Below are 22,630 nucleotides of genomic sequence, written 5' to 3'. Positions count from 1 at the left end.
GCGGAAAGCGATGGCGAGGGGCTGTCCCCGTGCGTGATCCCGGCCGGACGTGCAAAATGGATTTTACGTGATCCGGCCTCCTTGGAGAGCAGCGGCTGCTCTGAGGATGGGGAGCTGTGCTAGCGCCTGGCCCGGGAAATCCAGGCTGGTGCAAAGCTGCACGAGTCCGTGGCGCTCGGTCCCGTGATGGGAAAGGGACCGAAGTGTCCCGGGGGTGCGGGGCCGTGTCCCTGCGCTGGCGAGCGCAGAGGGTGCGCGAAGGGCTTTTGTCACCTCTGTTGGGAGTCACCGCTTCCTCTTGCGCGGCTGGGGGTGGTGGGGGCACGGGGAGGGGATGCACGGGGAGGGGATGCACGGTGCTGCTGCCGGGAAGCCTCGTGCAGCCCACGGGAGGCTGCTCGGTACTGACGGTTGCTTTTTCTTCTTCCCTTTTTTCAGACAGAAATTGCTAAAAGACTGAATACGATTTTAGCCCAGATCATGCCTTTTCTGTCACAAGAGGTAAGGGTGGTTTTACGCCTCGGGTGGGGGATGCTGCTTCTCCCCGGGGGGGTGGGGGGGTGTTTCCCCAGGAAGGCAGCGCTGTGCCCCTTGGGGGGGGGGGGGGGTGACCCTGAGGGGTCACAGACCTGCTCCCACCAACCTTGTGGTTTGGGGGTGTGGGGCTGCTCTGGGGGGCTCAGATCCTGTGTGCATGTTGCAAAGCCCTCACAAGCTGGGCTCACAAGCAAAATACGGACAAAAAAAGGGGTGACTGACTCCTGTGAGGGGCTGCGGGGGGGGGTCACGCCTCAGCTGGGTGCCCCCGCGCCCAGCTCTGACCCGGCCGCGCACCTCTGTCCCCGCAGCACCAACAGCAAGTCGCACAGGCTGTTGAGCGTGCCAAGCAAGTGACAATGACGGAGTTGAATGCTATCATCGGGGTACGTGGACTTCCCAATCTGCCTCTCACCGTGTGTATACCCCTTTTATTCCTATCATTTACCATAACCAGAGGCAATCCTGCGCTCAGGCGGGGTTAAAGAAGGGCGGTCGCAGCACCCCAGCCATCCCGCAGCCCCCCCAAACCACCAGAACTCCCCCAATCTGGCATCGAGCGAGACGGGGGGGTGGCAGCCGCTGCTGGGGCAGCCCGATTCCCCTCCCCGGGTGCTGATGCAGCACCGGGAGTCTCCGCCAGCCAAATTTGATGTTTTCCGTGAGAGCGGGGAGCGGAGCGGGGCTGGGTGCCCGGCAGCCCTCCCGGAGCCCCCTGAGCCCAGGCGTGTCTCTGCGCGTGCTGTTGATGTGAAATGTGCTGTAAACTTGACGGAGTTGTTGTTCCATGCATTGACTTACCCGCTCCCGTCTTACCGGGCTCTCTCTCGCAGATCTCGGGGGGTTTTGTTGGGTGGGGTTTTTTGGTTTTTTTTTTTTAAGACTAACAATTTTTATTGTCTTTAATGGAATGGTCTCAGTCCTGCAGCAAACCCGCTCTCCACTGGAGCTCCCCTAACCCTGGGACACCAGTGTCCCCAGCCGGTGTCCTGGGGAGGTGGCTCCAGAGCTCCTCTGGCTTTTGGTGCTTGTTTTACAGAACATACGGATTTTTTTAATTATTTTTTTTTGGTAACTATTTGCACTTCTTTCTTAAGCTACAAGGATCTTTGCGGTTCTTTGCATTTAACTTGCTCTTACAATTTTCTCTGGTTTTATGGGTAGCACCAAGTGCAGAATTGCGCTCCAGGTTCCGAGGAAAACCTCGGCCGCAGCCGGGTCCCTCGTGGTGGGGTTTGCGTGGCGGTGGCACTTGGGAAGCGGTCCGGGCACGGGACCACCTCTTGTTGGGTCCGCGCGGGGTGGCGGGCAGCACCGTGCAGCTGCCTGGCCTCCTGCCTGCTGCTGCCTGCACCTCGCACCTTCCCAGCGGGCTGGAGGTGAACCGGTGCGTCCGCGGCGGGGACGGCAAGCGAGGGAGACGCTCGGCTTTGAGCTGCTTTAAGTCTCGGCCAGGAGCCCAGGCAGCTAGAGGCAGATATTGGAATTCAATTAAGGTGAATGAGCGGGGCCCATGACCCCCATTTTCAAGGTAATTGCTTCCTCGGATCAGAGCGAGTGTCGTCCTGTCATTAAGCAGCCAGTCATTTAATCGCTTTGCCTGACGAACTTTCGGGCGGCAGGAGTTACGGGCAGCCGGGGGAAGCGCGGAGCTGAGCCGGGCAGGATGGGCGACGGGAACGTCTCCTCCCGCTGCGCCTTGTCGAGGGAGGGACCCAGGCAGAAGGTGCTGAGCAGCGCCCTGCGCTTTGATGGCTGAAGAGCAGGGTAGAGCTCGGCCGAGACGCGCTGCGGGCAGATGCAGAGCTGTTCTGGGTCGCGGGTCCGTGCTGCTCGGTGGCTGCTGCACCTGCCCCGGTGCCCCCCCCGTCCCCGAGATGCGAAACCAAGAGGGTTTTGGTTTTTTCCAGCAAACAGAATTTCTCCCCTTTTGTGCGTGCAGCGGTTTGTTATTGTAGGGTTGTTCACGGGGGGGGGGCAGATCGCTTGTGTGTGTGTTTGTTCTCGAGTGGAAGAGGGCAGCGTGCTGGGGCGTGCACGGACCTGCACCCCCCCCCCCGTGTCCCACGGGGACGGGCCGCCGATGTGGGGGGGGACACGGGGACACGACCGGCGGCTCTGCTGCCTCCTGCCATGCCTTGCAGCGCGAGAAGGCGGCTCTATTTATAAACTGCACCAGCATCTTGGTGCAGGTGCTGCAAACAAAATCGACACACACAAAAACCACACCAAATCATTAAAACCTGCTTTTTTGCCCCTTTTGAGGTCAAGAACTGTTAATTTTATGCATCTAGGCCATTGTCTCGCAGTTCCTCTGCTTCAGGCTTCTGTGAAATTGAGCCCTTGATTTGGTTATAGCTCTGGAAATGATTAGACTACTTTACTAAATTTAACGCAAGTGGTGAACTTAAGTGGTGAACCATTAAATCGGTTAACAAAGGCATGAAGCATGATGTACATAATCCAATTAAAAACACTCTACATACGAGATATTCTTTGCCAGCCTTTCTCGTAAATTGTAACCTCTTCATATCTTAACCATATTTGTCTGGCACATTCCGAGGGATCCCAGAAGGAAAACATCTCCGTGTCTGCGCATCTCCGACCCGGGGGCTGGGTGATGCCCATGTCCCCGCTGTCACCCGGGGCCGGGTTTGCAGCGCCGTTGCCTGCACCCTCTTGCTGCAGGCTGACGTCCCGGGCTCTGCGGGGAAGTCGGTCCGGCGTGGGGTCCCGCCAGCGGATGGGAAGCCCCGGCGCAGCATCCTGAGCGGGTCCGAGCCTGCCCTTCGGCTTGGGAACGCCGCGGAGGTGTCGGGAAGGTCGCTGGCCCTGGAAGGCTGCCCCAAGCCCTCGCGCGTACCGTGCTGTTTGCACGGCTTTTTGGTGGGCGGGACCCCGATCCCAGGCCAGCACCCCGTCTTGTGCCTGCTGCCGGCCGAGGCGCGGGGCACCCACCTGGGGTGGCTGGCTGCGGGTGTCGGGGTGTTTTTTGGGTGATGAGGTGGCCGAAGAGCTCCTGCAGCCTGCCCTGCCCCAGGCTGTTTGCAACGAGCCTCCGCGTGAAGGGGTTTTGAAAAACCACCTTTTCCGGGGAAGAGCGTGAGGGGCAGGGGAGGGAAGGTGGGCTTTTCAGCCAAGCCAGCAGCACCGCCGAGCTCCGCTGCGTCCCTCTGCGCCGTGGAGTCCCGGGTGGGTTTTATCCCCCTCCGTAGAGTCTTCAGGACGCGATTCCCGAGCGCTGCGCATCAACCGCTCCCCGGGATAACCCGCACAAACGCGGTGGAGCGATGCAGCCGGGAAGGATGGTGATGGCGGCTGTGGGGAGCTGCGAGCGGAGCCTGGGGATCCTCCGGCACGGGCACGCAGCGGGGATGTGCGCTGGGCTCGTCATCTTCTCCTTGCCGCGGGAGTGACCTGGCCGGGGCATGGCTCCTTCCGGCGGGCCGGGATGCAGGTCTGCAGCCCCGAGGTGTGGGGGTACCATCCTCGCTGCCCCGCGGAGCTGCGCGCAGCCCAGCCCCGACGCCGGACGGAGGGACGAGGCTTCAAACGGGAGCTGCCTGGCGAGGAGACTTTCCAAATGGATTCTGCTCGCCGGTTCCTGCCTGCCAAAGGGGAGAAAAGCACCTTTAAATGATATCTCGGGCCACAGTGGGATGTTGTGTCTTGACATTCGTTTCCACCCCCGTGTGCTGGAGCGGGGCTGCTGCAGGGCCAGTCCCCCGCAGCTCACCGAGCCGTGTGATGGATGTATTTGCTGGCAGCTTAAAAAAAAAAAAAAAAAAAAAAAAAAAGGAAGAACCCCACAGTTTTCCGCTCCGCTGGAGGGTGAGGCTCAGGGTGGTGATTCTTCCTGCCCTGCCCCGCACTTGCTCGTGGTGGAGCTACGTTGTCTCCTGGGGCCGTGCTGAGACTGCGACCCCCATGGATGTCACCGGGCTGGAGTGTTGCTGCGTGGTCCCAGGGTGCCCATGGGACCGTGCCCCCCGCCCCCCCTTCTCTGGGGCTCCCGCTGCTGCGGGGGGGGGTGTCACCCCGGCCTGGAAAGCTCCTGGGAGGAGCGTTATGCAGCGCAGATGTTTGTGCCCACCGTGGAGGTCGGAGATTGCTGAGGATAAAGCGTCGGATCTCTGCGCAGCCCAGCCCTGCGGCGATGGGCGCCGCTGGAAGGCTTGCAGGAGAGGAGTGTGCCGCGCTGGAAGCCATCGGGGCCGTTCTCCAGGGTGATGTGCTGGTATAATGGCCGGCCCTGCCTCTCGTTTAATGGGGGGAAATCACGTGAGACTGGGACTGTAAAGAGCCTCATTGATTTCAGCAAGAGCCGAGGCTCTGTTCCTCTTGGTTTGGTGTCGGAGGGATTGATCTCGGTACGTGTGCGTGGCGAGGAGGCAGGGACCGTGCTCCGTGCTGTGCAGGGACACACCAACACGGTCCGGCAGAGCCCCTGGGGCTGAGCACCCCCCGAGCCGTGGTGCTCCCCCCGCCCTGCCAGCCGGCTCTCCTTGTGCCGCTGCCTTGCACCCACCGCTCGGAGGACTCCTCCTCCGCTGGAGGTCCTGAGGATGCTTCCCCTTCCCTGCCCTGCGGATGGAGCAGCCCAGCAGAAGGCAAAAGCTCCCGCTTTCCGAGGACGCAATGATTTATGCTTTTCCTATAACAGCACTGCAGAGGCCTAATTGCCTTCTCAACTTGGCTTCTGCCACAGCTGAGACCTCTGCGCTGCCTGGAAGAAGCTGCGTTTCAAGATAATGCATCTCCTCAGCCTGAAACTGCAGCGACTGCCTTTCAGATCTGAGCCCGGCTTGCAGCCTGGCTGGGGATTTCCCTCTCCCCTCGCACAAGGCTTAGAAACCAGAGCCTGGCAGGTGTGGGTCGCCCACCCGCCGTGGGTCGCCCACCCCATTTCCCTGCACCCGACTCTACCGCGGGCAGCAAGAGGCTGCCGGGTCCCGCTGCGCCCATCGGCATGTGACAGCAAGTCAGCCCTTCCTGCTCCCCCCTAAAATAGGTCCTTTAGTCGGGGGGGTGGGTGGAACGTGTGCTTCCCCTGAAGACGTGGCCTCAGTGCGGGGGTTTTTTTCCGAAAAGTGGCGTCCTGGCTCCTGCAGCTGGGCTGTGGGGGCTGGCGGGGATTCGCAGGGCGTGCAGCCTGCCCGCCGCCTCGCTGGGGCTGTGCACGGCTTTGCCGCACCACGGGCGTGGGGAGGGGGGGCTGGAGGTCCCGGGGAGGCTGGAGGGCACCCGCCTTGCTTGAGGGTGGGAGGAAGAGTTTTTTAAGTGCAGCTCCTGTGCACGACGGGGGTCGAGCTGTGCCGAGTGTGGGACCCCTGGGGTTACACCCGCTTCTGCTGCTGTCCCCGTGTGCTTCGTGGGCTGTCGCAGCGACTGGTGCCGCCCTGTTGGGCCGTACTGGGGTGTCACCCCCCCCGCCCCGTCGGGCTGTGCCGGGGTCACCCCAGCGCTGCAGAGCAGCGGCCGGTTTGGGGGCACCCGGGTGCGTCCCCCTGCAGCGCTGGGGAAGATGTGCTGGAAATTCCCTTGATGGAGATGTTGGAAACGTAGGGTCCCCCGTGCCTGGGAGGGGGTTGTGGTGGATTCCTGCTGGGCTTTGAGCCGTGCTGCGGTGGCATGGCCGCAGCCCCCCGCTCCCGTGGTGCGGGGCTGGGACTGAGCCCCTCGGCAGCTGGCAGGAAGGGCCCTTGCCTCCTTCCGTCCGTGTCCCTCGGGGTGCCCCGGGCAGGGCTGCGGGTTGGTGCTGCAGGATCCTCCACCGCGCACGGCCCGGTCTGGTGACTGCTGCTCCCGTGCTTGGTGGCACCAGGGAGGGAGAAAACCCGACCTGAGCTGCTACAGGGACCCGGGGGCGATGTGGGGGGCTCCCCCGCGGCTCGGGCGTCCCCCCAGCCCGTGATTCCCACCGGAGGTCGGTTGCCCAAAGGCAACTTTCACCGGCAGCTAATCGGGTGCCGCTCGAGGCGGCCGTGGGCGCAGGCAGGAGGGTCGGAAACACGAGCGCCAGCCCCGAGACCCTCCTGGCTGGACCGCTGCTGTCCTTGGGGCGGAGGAGCCGCAGGAGCGGCAGCCTGGGGCTCTTGGGAGCGACGCCGCCGAGGACAGACCACGTACTGATAGCCAGCAACTCGGGTTTCAGCTTGTTTTCAAGTTTGTATTTGAAATAGAAACACCGGGGGATGCGTTTTGGCTTTTTCCTTCCTCCCCCAAAGCTGTAGTCCAGCTTTTTGCAGCTGAAAGCGAGCAGGCGTGGGTGCTGGGGCGGCTGTGGCTCACGGCTCCCCAAAGCCCTGGGGAGGTGGGGGGCAGCCGGGGCACCCTGCACCCTCCCGGCTGGGCCGCAGCTGCCTGCGGGGGTGCTGGGGGCTGCGGGGGGCAGAGGGTGCACCCGTGGCTCAGCCAGCCCCGTCCCCGGCGCAGGGGGTGTCTCTCAGAGGGGGGCAGGAGCGGCAGAGCGGCAGGATGGGGCGTAGGCACCGTGCGGCAGCTTGCTTCTCCCCATCGGGTGCCTTAAAGCTGGTCCTGGGCAAATAAGCAAAACTTTTCCTTTCTGAGGTGGCCTGCGAGGATGCTGGATGTTCGAGTGTTCTTTCTCTGATCTGGTTTAGCAGCTGGCACTCCAGCCAGAGCCGCTTTCTGCATCCTGGGTGGTATTTCTTTATTATTTTCTTTGCTTAATACCTACTGAAAAGCAAAACCAGCCAAGTCTGCAGTGATTGTGTGAATTGCCTTGAATCAAGGGTGACTCCTGCAGTCTGGCCCGGGGTGCGCGTGCCATGCACACGCTCGTGCCACCCGCCTGCAGTGAGGATCGTCCCCGGGGCCGTGCACGGGCACCCACCGTCCCTCCTGCTAACGGGGCTTCTCCTTCCAGGCACCTGAGCGGGGCAAGTCCCCAGGGCATCACCTCGCCGCGATGCCGGCCGTGCCCCTTCCCGGCACTGCTCCCACCGCCGTGCCACCGCTCGATGCCTCGCAGCCCCCCTGCCCCGGTCCCGCTGCCCCCTCCCCGGCTCACTGGTGGTTTCATTGCAGCAGCAGCAGCTCCAGGCCCAGCACCTCTCCCACGCCGCCCACGGGCCCCCGGTCCAGCTGCCGCCGCACCCCTCGGGCCTCCAGCCGCCGGGCATCCCGCCCGTCACCGGCAGCAGCTCGGGGCTGCTGGCTCTCGGCGCCCTGGGGAGCCAGGCACACCTCGCCGTCAAGGACGAGAAAAACCATCACGACCTGGACCACAGAGGTGAGAGCGAGGGGCCGGGTCGATGCGGCCCCGGGGTGTGGGGGGGCTGCTCGTCACTGCATCCCCCGGCGTGAGAAATGCCCCGGTCCAGGCATGGCGCTGCTCCCACGGCCCCATCCCTTGGGAGCGGGCTTCAGGGGTCGGGATTCCGCTTTTAGGGATGCGGCTTGCTCTCAAGGATGCTCGAGCCCCTTGGCTCAGCCGGGGCGGCCGAGGGAGGTGCCGCCGCTGCGGCGGGGGGTTCCCAGCAGCAGCTTCCAGGCGGTACCAAAGCTTTCCCTGCTCTCGTGTTGGCCGGGGTCAGGATGCTCCTCGGGAGCAGCTCGGGGGGTCTTTGAGAGGTGGCAGGGGAGGAGGGGACCTGCCTCCAGGCTGCTCCTTCCCTGGCTCGTTTAGGGCAGGGAACGCAAATCGCCCCGAGAAATGACACTGGCAGCTGGACCTCTGTGGGGCTGATTTGCTCGCGTGCCCCCCGAGCTCGCACGCGGGTCTGAGTCCTCGCGGGCTTTGATGGAGTCTGGCCGCAAAAATCCTGCGTCCCCGTTCAGCCGTGCCTTAACGGTGAAGCAGCCTTCCTCCTCCTCCTCTCCATCGCTGTCAGAGCCTTTCCATGGGCTGGAAACCAGCAATATTCACTAGCCAACTTGCTGGTTTTGCTTACTAATAGCAGCAAGACAATCTTCTTAGAAGAAAAAATGATGCTTGAGTTCGGTTGCAAACCACCAGCGTTGAAGATTTTCCTCGCGAATCCCCCAGGCCGTTCGCACGCGAAGGTCTGAGATCTGCCCCGTGACACCTCCTGAAGCTGCTGGTGGATTTGGGGTGGTTTTCCTCCTGGTGAAAGCCACCGAGGAGGAACTATCGTAGCGATTACCCAATTACATTCATTTTTCTGCGTGGATTCAAATGACCAGGAGATCCCGGGGAAAGCGGGGCTGGCTGCGTACAAATCAACGGCCAAACCACAGCTGCGAACGTGGCCGCGGAGACGGGCGGTCGGGATCTTCTCCCGGCTTTGTGCCGTTGGGTACAAGAGCCTTAAGCCGCTGCCGTTCCGTTGGCGTTTCGGGGCGTTTCCCTTTTCCTCTGTTTTGCCGAAGAAATCACGTGGATAAAAAGAAAGGGGCAGGAGGCAGCAGGAGCCGGGTGGGTAGGGGACGGGGATCCTAAAGCAAAGCCAAAGAGCCCAGCTAGGTTTTGAGTTAAGGCAGGAGACCGTGCGAGGAGGAGCTTCTAGGTTTATTTTTCTGTTTTAAGACTTATTCTAACTTGCTTTATTTATCTGTCTTCTCTTTTTATTTTGGCTGTGACCTCACCTCTGACACCGGCTTCCTCTAAAAGAGCGAGACTCAAGTGCAGTAAGTCCCGTTACCTCCTTTTTTTTCCCCTCAGTTTCTGGTGGCTGCATGGTTTTTTTGTATCTATTGTTTTAAAAAACAAGACTTCTGGGCGCGAGCTCCAGGGATGCTTTTTGCACAGGTCCTATTTAATAAAAAAAAAGCAAGCGAAAAAACCCCCCCAAACCAGCCCCACCCTGGCTGGAAGAGCTGCTGGGCTGTCGGCTGTGCCGGGGCGAGCGGAGCCGCCTCCTCCGGGCCGGTTATGAGATTTGGTTTAAATCTTTTTGATTGCCGCAGAGCTTCGAGATTCGGTTTCAATTGACTAAGCCCTGTGAATGAGCGCAGTCAAGTCCGCGTGGCTAAAAAATCCTTCGGCGATTAGGAAAGCTATTTTATTCCTGATCACTCTTCTATTATCTTGGGTCATCTAATCTGTCGGGATGGGTTTTGGCTATTACGCTGTGTTAAGTAGGACTTGGAAGGTCAAGCAGTTAACTAACCAGCTAAATAACCGCGGTGGAGGGCAACCGTCACCTCCAGCACGGCTGCTTTTCAGTCGCGTCCCTCACGCCTCGGTGTTAATCGCGGCGGTTTGGTTCTGGTTTTGGCCGGGTGCGGTGCCCGGGCACGGATGGAGAAGGCGGCGAATGTGGTTTGTGGGGTTATTTTTTTTGGGGGGGGGGAGCAGAGGCTGGTAGGAGCCTCGTGGGGGGCTGCCCTCCCCGTGGGGGGCTGAGCCCGTGCCCCCCGCCCCTGGGGCGCGCAGCGCTGCCGTCTCGGGGTGGAAGAGCTGGCAGGACAAAGCCCGGCTGAGCCGCGGCTTTGCGGCGATTTCCTGCCGTCCCTGAGCCCACAAATGGGCCTTTTGAGAGCCGGGGGCGGATGGGAAGAAAAGCGCCCGTTAAGGGGGGAGAGGGGAATTGGGCGTCATTAACCTGCTGCTTCGGCGGGGCGGGGGCCGTCAGAGATGGGAAGGTTCCTGATCTATAAAATAAAATACGGGGTATTCCCCGCGGAGGTTTAATGTGCACGATAATCAGAGTTAGTCATTCATATTTTCCTTGCCTTGCCTGTGCAATAAAAAATATTTAGTTTCTTGGCGGCGGGCCAGCGGCGGGCTGAATGGATCGATGCCTCTAAATGCTTGACATGATTCTCTGGTAGCTGCGAGGTTTTTCAGCATGACTGCCTGAGAAGAAAGACCCCGGTGTTATCCAAAGCTGCTTATTGGGTACTGAGGAGAAACATGAACTGCTTTAGTTCTCCCTTTCAGCCGGGGAAGAAAGGCAGGCGGAGGAGCTTAGGAACGGTGCTGCTTAGCAGGGCTGGCGGGCTCTGCTGCGAGACGTGAAATGACGGTCACCTCTCCCGCCGCTCGGAGAAACGACCCCAGGAGCATCTGCGCAGGGCTGGGGCCGTGCCGCGGGGCGATGCGAGGCCGGGCTTTCTCCGGCGCTCTCAAGCTGGTTTTGTGCTGCCATTTTTGTTCCCGGCCCAATCCCGGCATGCCAGGGGCTTTCCTGGAAATGCCGGCGTCTCCTGGGCTTTGCACGGAGGGCTCCCCACCCCCCCCGCCCCGAGCAGAGCCACACTGTGGGGTGCCGGGCTCCGCCGTTCCCACTGCCGTGGGTTTTTCCAAACGTTTTTCTGATGCCCTTTGGCTCGGCGGAGCTTGGCTGCCGGCGCGGCTCAGCCGGGGCTGGGATGAAGCGGTTCCTTTGCTCCCCGAATGAACGCCGGGGACAGGACCCCGGCTCTGCTGATGCTGGAGGGAGGAAGCACCCGTGGGCTCCCGTGGGTGCCAGCCCTCGTGCAAAGCCCTTCCCCTGCCCAGGGCCGGGGCGAAGCCCTGGTGCTCCCCGTGGGGGGCAGAGGATGGAGATGGGTCTGGTTTAGGGGAGCGCAGCTTTTCCCCAGCACCTGCCGGCAGATCCCCGCGGCTGCTGGGAGCTCTGGAGTTGGACGCAGCTTGCTCCCGGGGTTTGCCTTCTTAAACGACCACCAGCTCCCCCCTTTTCTTTCTGCTGTGCTTTTGCAGTAAATAGGCTCGGGTGCCCGCGAACAGCCTTGCTGGAACGCAGCAGCATCCCCGGGGCTCGGAGCGATGCTCGGTGCGGTGGTGGCCGAGCTGGACCCTGTCCCCAGGTCTCTGCCATGGGGGGCCGTGGGGTCCCGCCCCACCGTTGGGGTTTCAGGCTAGGGCAGGGCTGGATTTCGGGCTCGGGGCTGGCTGGAGGGCTGTTTGCGGCACCTTCTAAGCTGCTGCTCGTGAAGTCCCGTTTTCTTCTGTTGCCCGCTTAAAAGTTCTGTCTGTTATTGCAGAATAATTCCGTTTCGCCCTCGGAAAGCCTGAGAGCCAGCGAGAAGCACCGGAGCTCCACAGACTACAGCATCGACTCCAAGAAGCGGAAAGCGGAGGAGAAGGACAGCATGAGCCGATATGTGCGTGGCAGGGGTGGTCTGCGGTGCGGGGGGCTGAGAGCTGCCGGGGGACGCGGTGGCACGAGGCACGGGGGGCATGCAGCACGAGTTTGGGCAGGACTTTGGGTGGGAGAAGGTGGGATTTGGGTAAAACTTTCCAAAGGTGGTGTGGGTGACGTGGGTCCTGCTGCTGGGGGGGTGTTCGGCTCCCTGGGGGGCTGCCCCGCGCCCCAGGGTTCAGCAGCTCTGTGCGGGATGTAACTCACTTTGTGTTTCAGGACAGCGATGGTGACAAGAGCGATGACCTGGTGGTCGACGTCTCCAACGAGGTGAGCTGTGGGGGCGTTTTGGCAGGTCTGCTCCTCCCCCCGCGGCACCCTAGGGGTTTGGGGGGTGGGGGGCGATGCCTTAGGGACCCCCCGGCCCTGGTCCAGTTCCTGCCTGAAAGAGGAGCCGGAGGGAGCCCCCCTCGCTGCTGGGGGTGCCAATGCTTTCTGCTGTCTCGCAGGACCCCGCCACCCCCCGGGTCAGCCCAGCCCACTCCCCCCCGGAGAACGGCATAGACAAAGCCCGCGGGCTGAAGAAGGGGGATGCGCCAAACAGCCCGGCCTCGGTCGCCTCCTCCAGCAGCACTCCCTCCTCCAAGACTAAAGACCTGGGCCACGTACGTCCTTCGCTCTGCCGGGGGGGTCGGGCCCCGCCGGTGCTCGCTGGGTCTGGGGGCTTGTCGAGCAGGGGCTGTGGGTGCCGGCGGTTGAACCTCATCCGTTCGTTCTTTGGTCCCTTCTCCATCCAGAACGACAAATCGTCGACGCCTGGGCTCAAGTCAAACACTCCGACGCCGAGGAATGACGCTCCGACCCCGGGGACGAGCAGCACCCCGGGGCTGCGGCCGATGCCCGGCAAGCCAACCGGCATGGACCCCCTGGGTGGGTACCGCGCTCCCCCTGTGCCCCCTCTCTGCTGCTGTCCCCAGCACGGCTTCAGCTCGCACCCTCCGTTGCAGGGGACGGCAGCTTTGGGGGGGGGTCAGGCTTTTTGGGGACCTAATCCAGCTGAGGGCAGGGGTGCCAGCAGCTCCGGTGGTCCCCGTGCCAGAGCCGGGGTGCGGAGGGGGGTCCAGCCATTACATCCCCTCCTCCGGGGCGAGCAGGGCTCCGTCCCCTGACCGTGTCCCCAACCCTCCCGCAGCCTCAGCCCTGCGGACGCCCATCTCCATCGCGGGCTCCTACGCGGCTCCCTTCGCCATGATGGGGCACCACGAGATGAACGGCTCGCTCACCAGCCCCGGCGCCTACGCGGGGCTCCACAACATCCCCCCGCAGATGAGCGCCGCTGCCGCCGCCGCCGCCGCCTACGGCCGGTCGCCAATGGTGAGCTTTGGAGCTGTACGTAGCACTTTTTAGCTCCTTTTCTCGCTGCCGGTGGGGTGGTGGGTGTGGGGAGGGTCCCAGGGGGGTGTAGGGGGGAGGACTTCCCTGTGTCAGCTGTGGAGGCTCATCGCCGGCTGTGTTTTGAATCGGCCGCTGTTGAAGGGTGCTGGGCGTGGAGATCCCTCCCGGCGGGGTGATGCGCGTGTGCCGTTACGTGGGGGTTTATCCTTCCCCGCCCCACGCGTGGGAAGTACCCGCTGTGCAGCCCCCTTCCTCTTACTCTTGCTAAACACACAATCGCGTGTTTTAAGGGAAAAATACAGGGAAAACAAGAAGCAGAAGGCTGCCGTTAATGCAGAGAACAGGGGTTTCTGCAGCCGGAGTGCTGGGCATGGCTGAGCTGCTCCTGTCCCTGGGGCCTCGGGAGCAGCACGGGGAGGGTGAGCGTGTCCCACGCTGGTCCTTGCAGACCAGAAACCTTTGGGTAATTCCCCAGCCCTTCCCCTTTCTGCTAGGGGAAAAAAAAAATAACCATTAGTGTTCGCTATTGAGCAGCAAAGAGAAGAGGGAGCTGCCGAGTGCCCCCACACCTGCCCAGGCGCGCGGACGGGAAGCTGTTTGCTCGTGTGCCCAGCTCGTGCCTGGCCTTACACGCGCGCGTGTCTCTCGGCAGGTTGGTTTCGACCCGCACCCGCCCATGAGAGCCCCCGGCCTGCCCTCGAGCCTGGCGTCCATCCCCGGAGGGAAGCCGTAAGCCCCTCTTGGTCTTTTTGTGCGCCGGGTGGGGATGGGTGTGCCCGGGGTGGAGGTGAGCGTGGGGCTTCACCCGGGGCTGGGTCCCGCCGAGCCCCTGGAGAGCAGCGGTGGTCTCCGGCCCCCAGCAAGGCACGACCCGGCAGCCGGGTTGCGACACCACCCACCCCCACCCCCCCCCCCAGGCTGGGTTTGCAGCAAACCCCTGCCTCCGGGGCTGAGCCCCCCGTTTGCTCTCCTCCGGCAGAGCCTACTCCTTCCACGTGAGCGCCGACGGGCAGATGCAGCCGGTCCCCTTTCCCCACGACGCCCTGGCGGGTCCCGGCATCCCGCGGCACGCCCGGCAGATCAACACGCTGAGCCACGGGGAGGTGGTGTGCGCCGTCACCATCAGCAACCCCACCAGGCACGTCTACACCGGCGGCAAGGGGTGCGTGAAGATCTGGGATATCAGCCAGCCGGGCAGCAAGAGCCCCATCTCCCAGCTGGACTGCCTGGTAAGGGGGCTCGGGGCAGCGCTGCCTCGCACGGGAGCTGGAGCGTCCTGACGCGTGAGCAAGCCGCAGCGGATCGCTCCTGGTCCCCAAGCACGTACCTCCCCTGCTTTCCCCCACCTCCAACCCGGCGAATCATTCTCTGCCCTCCCGCTAACGTCTCTGTCCCCTCCAGAACAGAGATAACTACATCCGCTCCTGCAAACTCCTTCCCGACGGCCGCACGCTGATCGTGGGAGGGGAGGCGAGCACGCTCACCATCTGGGACCTGGCTTCCCCCACGCCGCGCATCAAGGCCGAGCTGACCTCCTCCGCCCCCGCCTGCTACGCCCTGGCCATCAGCCCCGACGCCAAAGTCTGCTTCTCCTGCTGCAGCGACGGCAACATCGCCGTCTGGGACCTGCACAACCAGACGCTCGTCAGGTGAGCGAGCCGCTGCCGCACGGGGCCGGGAGCACCGGGGGTTGCTCTTCTCCGTGATCCGGGTCTTTCTGGCCGCGTTTGGGTGCGAGGACCTTGGGGATGGTGACCGGAGCGCCATGGGGATGCTTTGCCTGTGAGGAGCCCAGCAGGCTCGGCCGGGCTGGTGTGCCTCGGTGGAGGGTGCTCCCCGGCTGGGTTTGCAGGCGTGCTTGGTGTGGGGAGGCCTCATAAATGCGGCTTGAAATGACCTGCGTGCTTTTTGCTAGTGCTCCCCTTGAAGGTTTGCATTGTGCTTTGGTGTTTAAAGGCAATTCCAAGGCCACACAGACGGTGCCAGCTGCATAGATATCTCGCACGACGGTACGAAGTTGTGGACGGGGGGTCTGGATAACACCGTGCGCTCCTGGGACCTGCGGGAAGGGAGGCAGCTCCAGCAGCACGACTTCACCTCCCAGGTGAGCACGGGGTGCCCTTGGCCCCGGGAGCGGGGGGAGCGTCCTGGCCTCGTTGCGCAGCTCCTCGCGGAGACCCCGTGCAGGGGTTTGTCCCACCGGCTCACGCGTGGCCGTGGGCTCTTCCTGCTGGGAAAACACCCGGCACGGCTGTCCCCAGTGCTTCAGGTGTAACGCAGGAGCGTTCCAGGCAGTAGGAGCTGCGGGGGCTCCCTGGCTCTTGTTTCAGGTCGTCTTTCATCGCTTTTTCATCCGCTGCAAGACTAGGCTGCGTTAAGCAAGCAGCGTTTCCCTCGGGATGCCCGTGGGCGTTACAGGCTGGCTCTGGGTGCCCTGCAGGTGGGATGGCTGCAGGGCCTAGCCACCCGCCGCCTCCTGCAGACCCCCCCAGAGCCCTTGTTCGACGGGGCAGAGCTGGGACCTCGTGTCCTCTTAGCGAGCGCAGCAGTCTCGTGGGGCTGGAGCCGCCCGGCGTTGGCAGGTCTCGCGCAGCCGCTGCTCTCCAAACCCTGCCGTGCCTCCTCAGGGCTGCCCAGCAGCCTCCACCGCTGCCGACACTGGAGTTGGGCGATCAGGGTCCGGAAAGGCGGCAGCGTGGCAGAGGGCTCCGCTCCGTCCCAGCTGCTGACCCCACGGCGCTGGCGGTCGGGACTTTCCGCTGCATTAGCACTCGCCATCACGGAGCCGGGCATCCAGAAGCCGTGCCACCGCGGTTTCCAGCCCACGAGTAGCCATGGCTTAGAGTTTATTTAGTCTTGCTGCCTTCCACACCAAGTTTTCCTCTCCTGGAGAACGCCAGGAAGGTACTTTCTGTCCAAAGACAGACGTGCTCTCCATGGAAGAGGCTGCGTTGCAGCCGGGGTGCCTCGGCCAGGGCAGGAGGCGCAGCCCCCTCGGCCGTGCCGCAGGGACAGACGCCGTCCGCCAGCTCCCAGCTTTGCTGCGCCCGCGTTTCAGCGGCTGGGGACGCTTGGTGATTTAAGAGGACCGGGCTGCGTCCTTCCCCGCCTGTCGGGCTGTTTCTCTTCTGAATTGCTGGCCGCCCTGCCAGCGCTGCGGGCAAAGCCATCGCGTTATGGAAATCACCCCCGGCTCGGCTCGTGCCCGGCTGATGGGCGTCTCTCCCCGCCGTGGGGAATTGCTGGGGACGCGGAGGTGACGGGTGCTGTGCGGGCAGGGGGCTGCAGGCAGAGCTGGCGGGTGCAAACCCCCCCTGAGCGCTCCTGTTTCCCCCCCCCCCCCAGATCTTCTCGCTGGGGTACTGCCCGACGGGCGAGTGGCTCGCGGTGGGCATGGAGAGCAGCAACGTGGAAGTGCTGCACCACACGAAGCCCGACAAGTACCAGCTGCACCTCCACGAGAGCTGCGTCCTCTCCCTCAAGTTCGCCTACTGCGGTAAGCGGCTCTGACCCTGAACTTGGCTCCTCCGGTGGCAGCTGGCGATGCGCACGAGGACCGCATCAAGGAGGGATGCGCGGGGCGGCGGAGGGGGCTGAGCACGGAGGCTTCCGGCAGGATTCGTCCCACGGACGGTGGAGATGAGGATTATCCCTGTGACCGGTCCTCCCGCTCTGCCACGGCGCGTGGCGGGAGGTGAAGGCCGCCTGCCCGCGTGCGAGCGCTGCGCAGCCTGGGGCGCGTCCCGTTGGGAGAGGGGCTGGGGCCAGCATCTCTGGAAAATCTCCACATTTTCCAATTTCTCCAACCAAAATCTCCCATTTCTGAGGGTAAACACCCAAAAGTCTCCGGGGGGCAGGGAGAGGACGGTCACAGGGCCTGGCCGGGGGCTTCGGTGCTGCCGGCCGCGGGGTGGGGGGGGGTCAGCAGCGGCAGCTTTCGGCGGCTGACGCCGTCTTTCCCGGCACAGGTAAATGGTTTGTGAGTACTGGAAAAGACAACCTGCTCAACGCCTGGAGGACGCCCTACGGAGCGAGCATCTTCCAGGTGGGACGCTGCCTCTTGGGCAGGGCCGGGGGGGTGGGCTGCACCCGGACCCCCTCTCGGCATCACCTCGGGGGGCTGCCAGCCCTGGGGAGGGGGGAAGTCCTTTTGGGGTGGCCGGATCGCTACCCAGCGTGTGGGATGGGGGGATGCCGCCGGCACGGACGCCGCTCGGTGAAAGGCGGCTGCGGCAGCCTCGTCGGGAAACCAAAGTGATGGTTTTTCTTCCCCCCCCCCCGGCTCCTTTTCCAGTCCAAGGAATCCTCGTCCGTCTTGAGTTGCGACATTTCAGCGGATGACAAGTACATCGTCACGGGCTCTGGTGACAAGAAGGCCACAGTCTATGAGGTCATCTACTAACCGCGGATTTTATGGCAGGGCTGGCAACTCCCAGCACCGGCAGTGGCAGGACTCGGGTGGCCGGCGTGGAGCGGCCGGGGGCTCGGGGGGGCTGCCGTGGGGTGGCCCCCGGGGCTCGGCCACGGACCGGCACGCTCCGGCGGGGCTCTGCCTCAAGGGCCCGGCGTACAACACACACGGATTTATTTGGAGGTCTGCAAATATGGCACACATTGAAGCCCTAAACGAATTTTTGTTTGGTTTTAGGGTTTTGGGTTTTATTTTGGATTTTTTTTTTTTTTGGTTTTCTGGTTCTTTCCGTCTACGCTTTGGTGGCACTATAAAGGACTTATTTTTTATTGTGACTTTTTTTTTTTTTGTGCATCCTGCATAAGACTTGTGAAAAATGTAAATAACGGACTAGTAAATAGCATTGGAAGGGTGGGGGACCCCTCCCGGTACACTAGTTGTGTATTTTTCGTCTGCTGTAATTGTATTCCACTGATGGTTTTGGTGGTGGCAATTTTTTTTTTTTTTTTTTTTTTTGTTCCTTACCCCCCCCCGAAGCGTCCGTTGGGACGTGACTTTGCCGTGCAGCGCGTAACCAGGCTGAGCAAAGATGTCCACTGGTGAAAGTTGTTCCTACTGTCGTACCCGTGCGTTGTTCGGTGTGTTAGTGATGGTGGGACGCTGCTGGGACCGCGGGGGACTCGGTCGGATCCTCAGCTACTGACGGGACATCAGCAACACAATCACCTTTTTTTATATATGGATTTTTTTTTTTTTTTTGTGCTCGTATGTTTGAAGAAAAGGGGAAGCCCACGCTGCGGGATCGTCTGCGCAAGCCCTTCTTGGTCTTCGGACAGAAGCAATGAGGAGTGATTTCAAAGAAAGCATAGTAAATTCAGCTCAGGGAGCCACGAAAGATAATAGCAACTTATGTGTTTTGTATTCAAATGAAAGTAAAGAATTAGAATTGATAACCTTTAAAATACAGTTTTTTTAAAAGCAAAGTTTACTAACAAGTAGGGTTTGTGTGTGGTGGGGGGAAGGGGCTGGCTTTGGTAGGGTCCTGTGGGCTATATGGTCTTGTGTCTTCTGGTATATAGGTTCCGATGAAGCAAACCCCTCCCCGCACAGGCCTGCGTTTCGGCGTTTTGTACTAAAGGGTTTAAAAAAAAAAAAAAAGACATAATGGGAAATAAAAGTATTTGTGTAGCAGAAGCGCTCACCCTGTATTGTAGCATATGGGAGAGAATTTTTATACGACATTTTTATGGATTATTTTTTAATTTTTGATTTTAATCTGGTCAAAAATAATAATAATAATAATGCTTAGGGTTCAGGTGAGAACTGCCTGGTTTGCAGATGTGGATAGTACAGAGAGGGGAGAGAAGGATGGAGCGGAGGCGGTTGGTACCCGGCTGTTCTGGGGTGCGCGGTTGGCATCGCATCCCTCCGAACGGCCGCGCTGGGGCGAGGAGAGACGAATTGGGGGTCTCATGGGAAATGATTTAATTTTTTCCCATCAAAATAAGAAAGTTTTGAGATTTTTGCCCTTTTCTGTTCAAAAGAGAAATAAGGGGAACGTGCCGGGCAAGCGGTGTCGGCCCTGCGTGGCTTCGCTGCGTGCCCAGGAGATGGGACCGACCTCGTGCGCTAATTACCCAGCGACGGCAGAAGCAGCGAGCTCTTCGAAACTGCGTTTAGGGAAAGTGGTTTGGCTCAGAAAAACGACTGCGACCCTGCCCCCGGTGCCACCGGACCCGCGCCGGCGCCTGCTCCGGGGTTCAGCGCTGCCCCGGGTGCGGATCTGTGCGGGGGCAGCTCTGCCCCTTCCCCCTGCACCCCAAGACCTGGGCGCAGCGTCCGCCCCCGTGGCGCTTGGAGCATCCCCCCCTTTGCATTGGTGGGGGGGGCGCTGGAAAGGGCTGGGGGGCTTCGAACTAACGCCCAGGGTAAGGCCACCTCCAACTCGCCTCCTGTGTGGTTTTCCTCCAAAAAAACCAACCAAACTCCAAGAAAAAAACCCCAAAATAACTGCACGTACCGGAGCTGGTGGAGGGTTACTGAGTCAGACATCTCAACTTTACACCAAAGTCTGTAGCAGAATATGTACAGCTGTGAGTAACTGCACCTGGTTTTTGTAAAAAAGGGAGAAAAAAGAAAAAAACCAAAAAGAATAAAAGGTAAATGTAACGAAGCTCAAATGAAAGCAAAGTGTCTATAAACCATTTGCTCTCTGACCCCCTGCCCTGAGTTATTAATAAAAGCAAGCGAGGGGCCGGGGGCGCAGGACCCCCCTCGCTGCCGGGGATGACGGCGGAGGTCGGCTGGAGGCAGAACCGAGCGCGGGACGGATGGGAGCGGCCGACTGCAGCCCCCAGCCCTCCCCATCTCCCCTTCCCGCGCTGCGAGGGTCCAGCTCCTTCCTCGGCCGTCCCCCCGTCTCCTCTCGGGGCGAGCAAGCACGCTGCGCCCCATCGTTTCTCTCTATTTCCTGAAGGCATCGCCCAGCCGCCTGGTTTCTGCTGCTGCAGGCCTGCAGCGAGGATTTAGGGGTGCGGAGAAAGGGCCGGGATAGGGGACCCCGGGGTGGGGGCACGGCCAGCGAGGCGGGGTGCCAGCCCCCGGCGGGATGCTCGCCGGGGCTCGGGGACCACGGGACGCGAGCGCCCGCGTTCCTGCGCGCTCAGCCCGGGTGCCCCTGACAGACAAAGCACTTTCCTTGAACTAGGACATATGTACCGTCCTACGGGGGCTTCCCCGTGATGTATTGAACATGACAGAGCCTGCTGCGAGGGAGAAATAAAAAGCAGGAGCAGCACTCTAACTGCTTGGGTTTCCGATAATGTACAGCGGTAAATGGTTATGAGTGCATTTAAATCTGATTTTAAGCTGGATGGAATGAGGGGCTTACACAGGGGACCATTAAAAGATAAAAATTGCAAGAAATCCTTTGTTGTAAGATTTCGGAGAGCCCGGTGCAGGGGAGCGGAAGGGTTCGGCGGGGCCCGGATCCCCCCCGGCAGCCCCCGGCACTGCCCCTTCGGGCGCCCGATCGCTGCAGCTTCTGCTTTCAACAGTTCCCGGCAAACTGTTGCCCTTTGCAATGAATTTGGTTTGACTACAACCTTTCCGAAAGTGCTGACGGAGGAGGTGTTAAAGCCGTGCGCAGTCTCTCCGATTCCCATTTACGCTATCAGCCAGGCGCCGAACGCCCGTACTTTATAATTAAAGCCCCACACGCTAATTTTTTTTTTATTATATATTCATAAGGGCTTTTTTTTTTTTTAACATGCTTTTAGTTCAGCCTCGGCCGACGCTCCGTGACACACCGGGGCAGGAAGGCAGAGGCCTCGCACATCAGCGGGCAATCGGGTGGGAGTTGCGGAGGGGCACCAGGATTCACCCGGTGCCGGTGCTCGCCCAGCCCCAGGCTGCGCCGCGCTGCAGGTGGGCCACGGCCCGGTGCACCCGGCACCCGGCACCTTTTGGGTTGCATTACCTGCTTTTCAGTAGCGATTTCCTTCCGTGAGCATCACCTTCCTGCAAGGGACATGCAAAGTGTTTGATCCCGGCAGCTGCTGAGCACCAAAACCGAGCTGTTTTGGTTGCACCCCGACGTTGCTCCCGGCTGGTTTCCCGATCCCGGAGCCCTTGCAGGTGAGGACAGAGGTTGCACCGGGAGGGTGCTGGAGCTGGGTGCAGTCGTTGCTCCCGCGGCCGCCCAGGGCTGGGCACCGCTGTCCCTTCCCAGCCCGGCTCTCCGGGGCGGCAGTCAGCCCAAACTGTGCTTTGAGTAACCCCTAATTATCAAATTACAGCGTGCAGGTCCTGGCGCTGAGGCGGAGGGTGTTGGCCTGCCGGGAAACAACCGGCTAACCCAGCGGGCCGGGGTGCAGGGCGGCCGCTCACGCTGCTGCTGCGCCGGTCGCCCCAAGGCACCCCCTGACCCGAGGGCTTTGGCAGAGCTGCCTCGGGGCCCCTGCGCAGCCGGTGGGGTGCATGCGTGTCCCCTGCCCCACGCGTGTCCCCTGCCCTGTGCGTGTCCCCTGCCCCACACGTGCCCCCTGCCCCACATGTGTCCCCTGCCCCGCGCGTCCCCTGCCCCACACGTGACCCCTGCCCCACGCGTGTCCCCTGCCCCACGCGTGTCCCCTGCCCCGCGCGTGTCCCCTGCCCCGCGTGTGTCCCCTGCCCCACGCGTGTCCCCTGCCCCACGCGTGTCCCCTGCCCCGAGCAGGCGGAGAAGGGGGATGGTGCCCCCAGGAACTCCTGCCCTGGGCAGCCTTCCTGGCCAAGCAGCTTTTCCCATGCCGTGTCTCTCGTCCCTGAACAGCAGCACCAGGCAACGCTGCAGGTGTAGCAGAGCTGTGCTGTGCCGTGCTGTGCCGTGCCATGCTGTGCCATGCCGTGCCATACTGTGCTGTGCTGTGCCATGCCGTGCTGTGCCGTGCCATGCTGTGCCGTGCTGTGCTGTGCTGTGCCATGCTGTGCTGTGCCGTGCCGTGCCATGCTGTGCTGTGCTGTGCCGTGCTGTGCTGTGCCATGCTGTGCTGTGCCGTGCCGTGCCATGCTGTGCTGTGCCGTGCCATGCTGTGCTGTGCTGTGCCATGCCGTGCCATGCTGTGCTGTGCTGTGCTGTGCCGTGCCACACTGTGCCGTGCCATGCCGTGCCGTGCCATGCCATACAGTGCTGTGCCATACTGTGCCGTGCCCTGCCGTGCCGTGCCGTGCCCACCCCAGGAGCGAAGCAGAGCGCTGCAGGCTGGGATCCCCGTGCAGGCAGCTGTGCAGTTTGCACCGCGGGGAGCGGGGATAACGGGGTGCCCCCTTCCCCCGTCGTTTTCCCGGGCTCTGTGCCCGGTGCCACGGGGCGGCTCACCCTGCGGGGTGCACGGGGCAGCACCTCCCCGCAGCACGGCACCCACGGCAGCGGCTGGGCCGGGCGCCGTGCTGGGGGGGGGGCAGGACCCCTTTCCTACCCCCTTTTCATCCACCATCCGCTCGGTTGCTGCGGCACCTAATGCCATCCCTCGTCGCCGGCTCTCGGAACAGATGGCGGGAGGAGGCTCTGGGACACCATCAGCTGTTGTTATCGCTAGCTGATGACACGGAGTGTAAATTCTGTTGGCACTACTCCCTTCGTCTGTTCTGCCTCTGCATCCCACCAGTTTTAATTACTGTAATTGAGTTATAATGAATGATTGTGCATTACCATTGTCTGTAATGTGGCAGGGAGTATTCTGTTCGTTACACACTCCATCTAACAACATGCCCCTCCTCGTTGCTTTGTTTA

At 61.8% G+C, this 22,630-nt stretch overlaps 1 protein-coding gene across 14 annotated transcripts in view; it reads left to right on the top strand.

Moving 5' to 3' along the window:
* Positions 1-19,574, top strand: part of TLE3 (TLE family member 3, transcriptional corepressor) — a 30,081-nt gene extending 10,507 nt beyond the window's left edge. For 3 of the 14 annotated variants that reach the window (XM_075764255.1, XM_075764253.1, XM_075764254.1), the window contains exons 6-20: positions 439-501; positions 849-953; positions 7,588-7,792; positions 9,134-9,150; positions 11,455-11,574; positions 11,832-11,882; positions 12,062-12,482; positions 12,745-12,926; positions 13,600-13,676; positions 13,927-14,176; positions 14,349-14,596; positions 14,904-15,051; positions 16,293-16,443; positions 16,916-16,992; positions 17,242-19,574. In XM_075764255.1, the coding sequence (XP_075620370.1) occupies positions 439-501; positions 849-953; positions 7,588-7,792; positions 9,134-9,150; positions 11,455-11,574; positions 11,832-11,882; positions 12,062-12,482; positions 12,745-12,926; positions 13,600-13,676; positions 13,927-14,176; positions 14,349-14,596; positions 14,904-15,051; positions 16,293-16,443; positions 16,916-16,992; positions 17,242-17,349 (2,223 nt within the window). In that variant the 3' untranslated portion in view covers positions 17,350-19,574. Of the gene's footprint in view, positions 1-438; positions 502-848; positions 954-7,587; positions 7,793-9,133; positions 9,151-11,454; positions 11,575-11,831; positions 11,883-12,061; positions 12,483-12,744; positions 12,942-13,599; positions 13,677-13,926; positions 14,177-14,348; positions 14,597-14,903; positions 15,052-16,292; positions 16,444-16,915; positions 16,993-17,241 lie in introns of all 14 variants that reach the window. The other 11 variants (XM_075764261.1, XM_075764260.1, XM_075764258.1 and 8 more) reach the window with 11 other exon arrangements.
* Positions 19,575-22,630: the final 3,056 nt, after the last annotated feature.

The sequence above is a fragment of the Balearica regulorum genome, chromosome 12 (genome assembly GCF_011004875.1).
Source record: "Balearica regulorum gibbericeps isolate bBalReg1 chromosome 12, bBalReg1.pri, whole genome shotgun sequence".
Taxonomy (NCBI): Eukaryota; Metazoa; Chordata; class Aves; order Gruiformes; family Gruidae; genus Balearica; species Balearica regulorum.
This window is presented reverse-complemented; position numbering and strand designations above follow the sequence as displayed.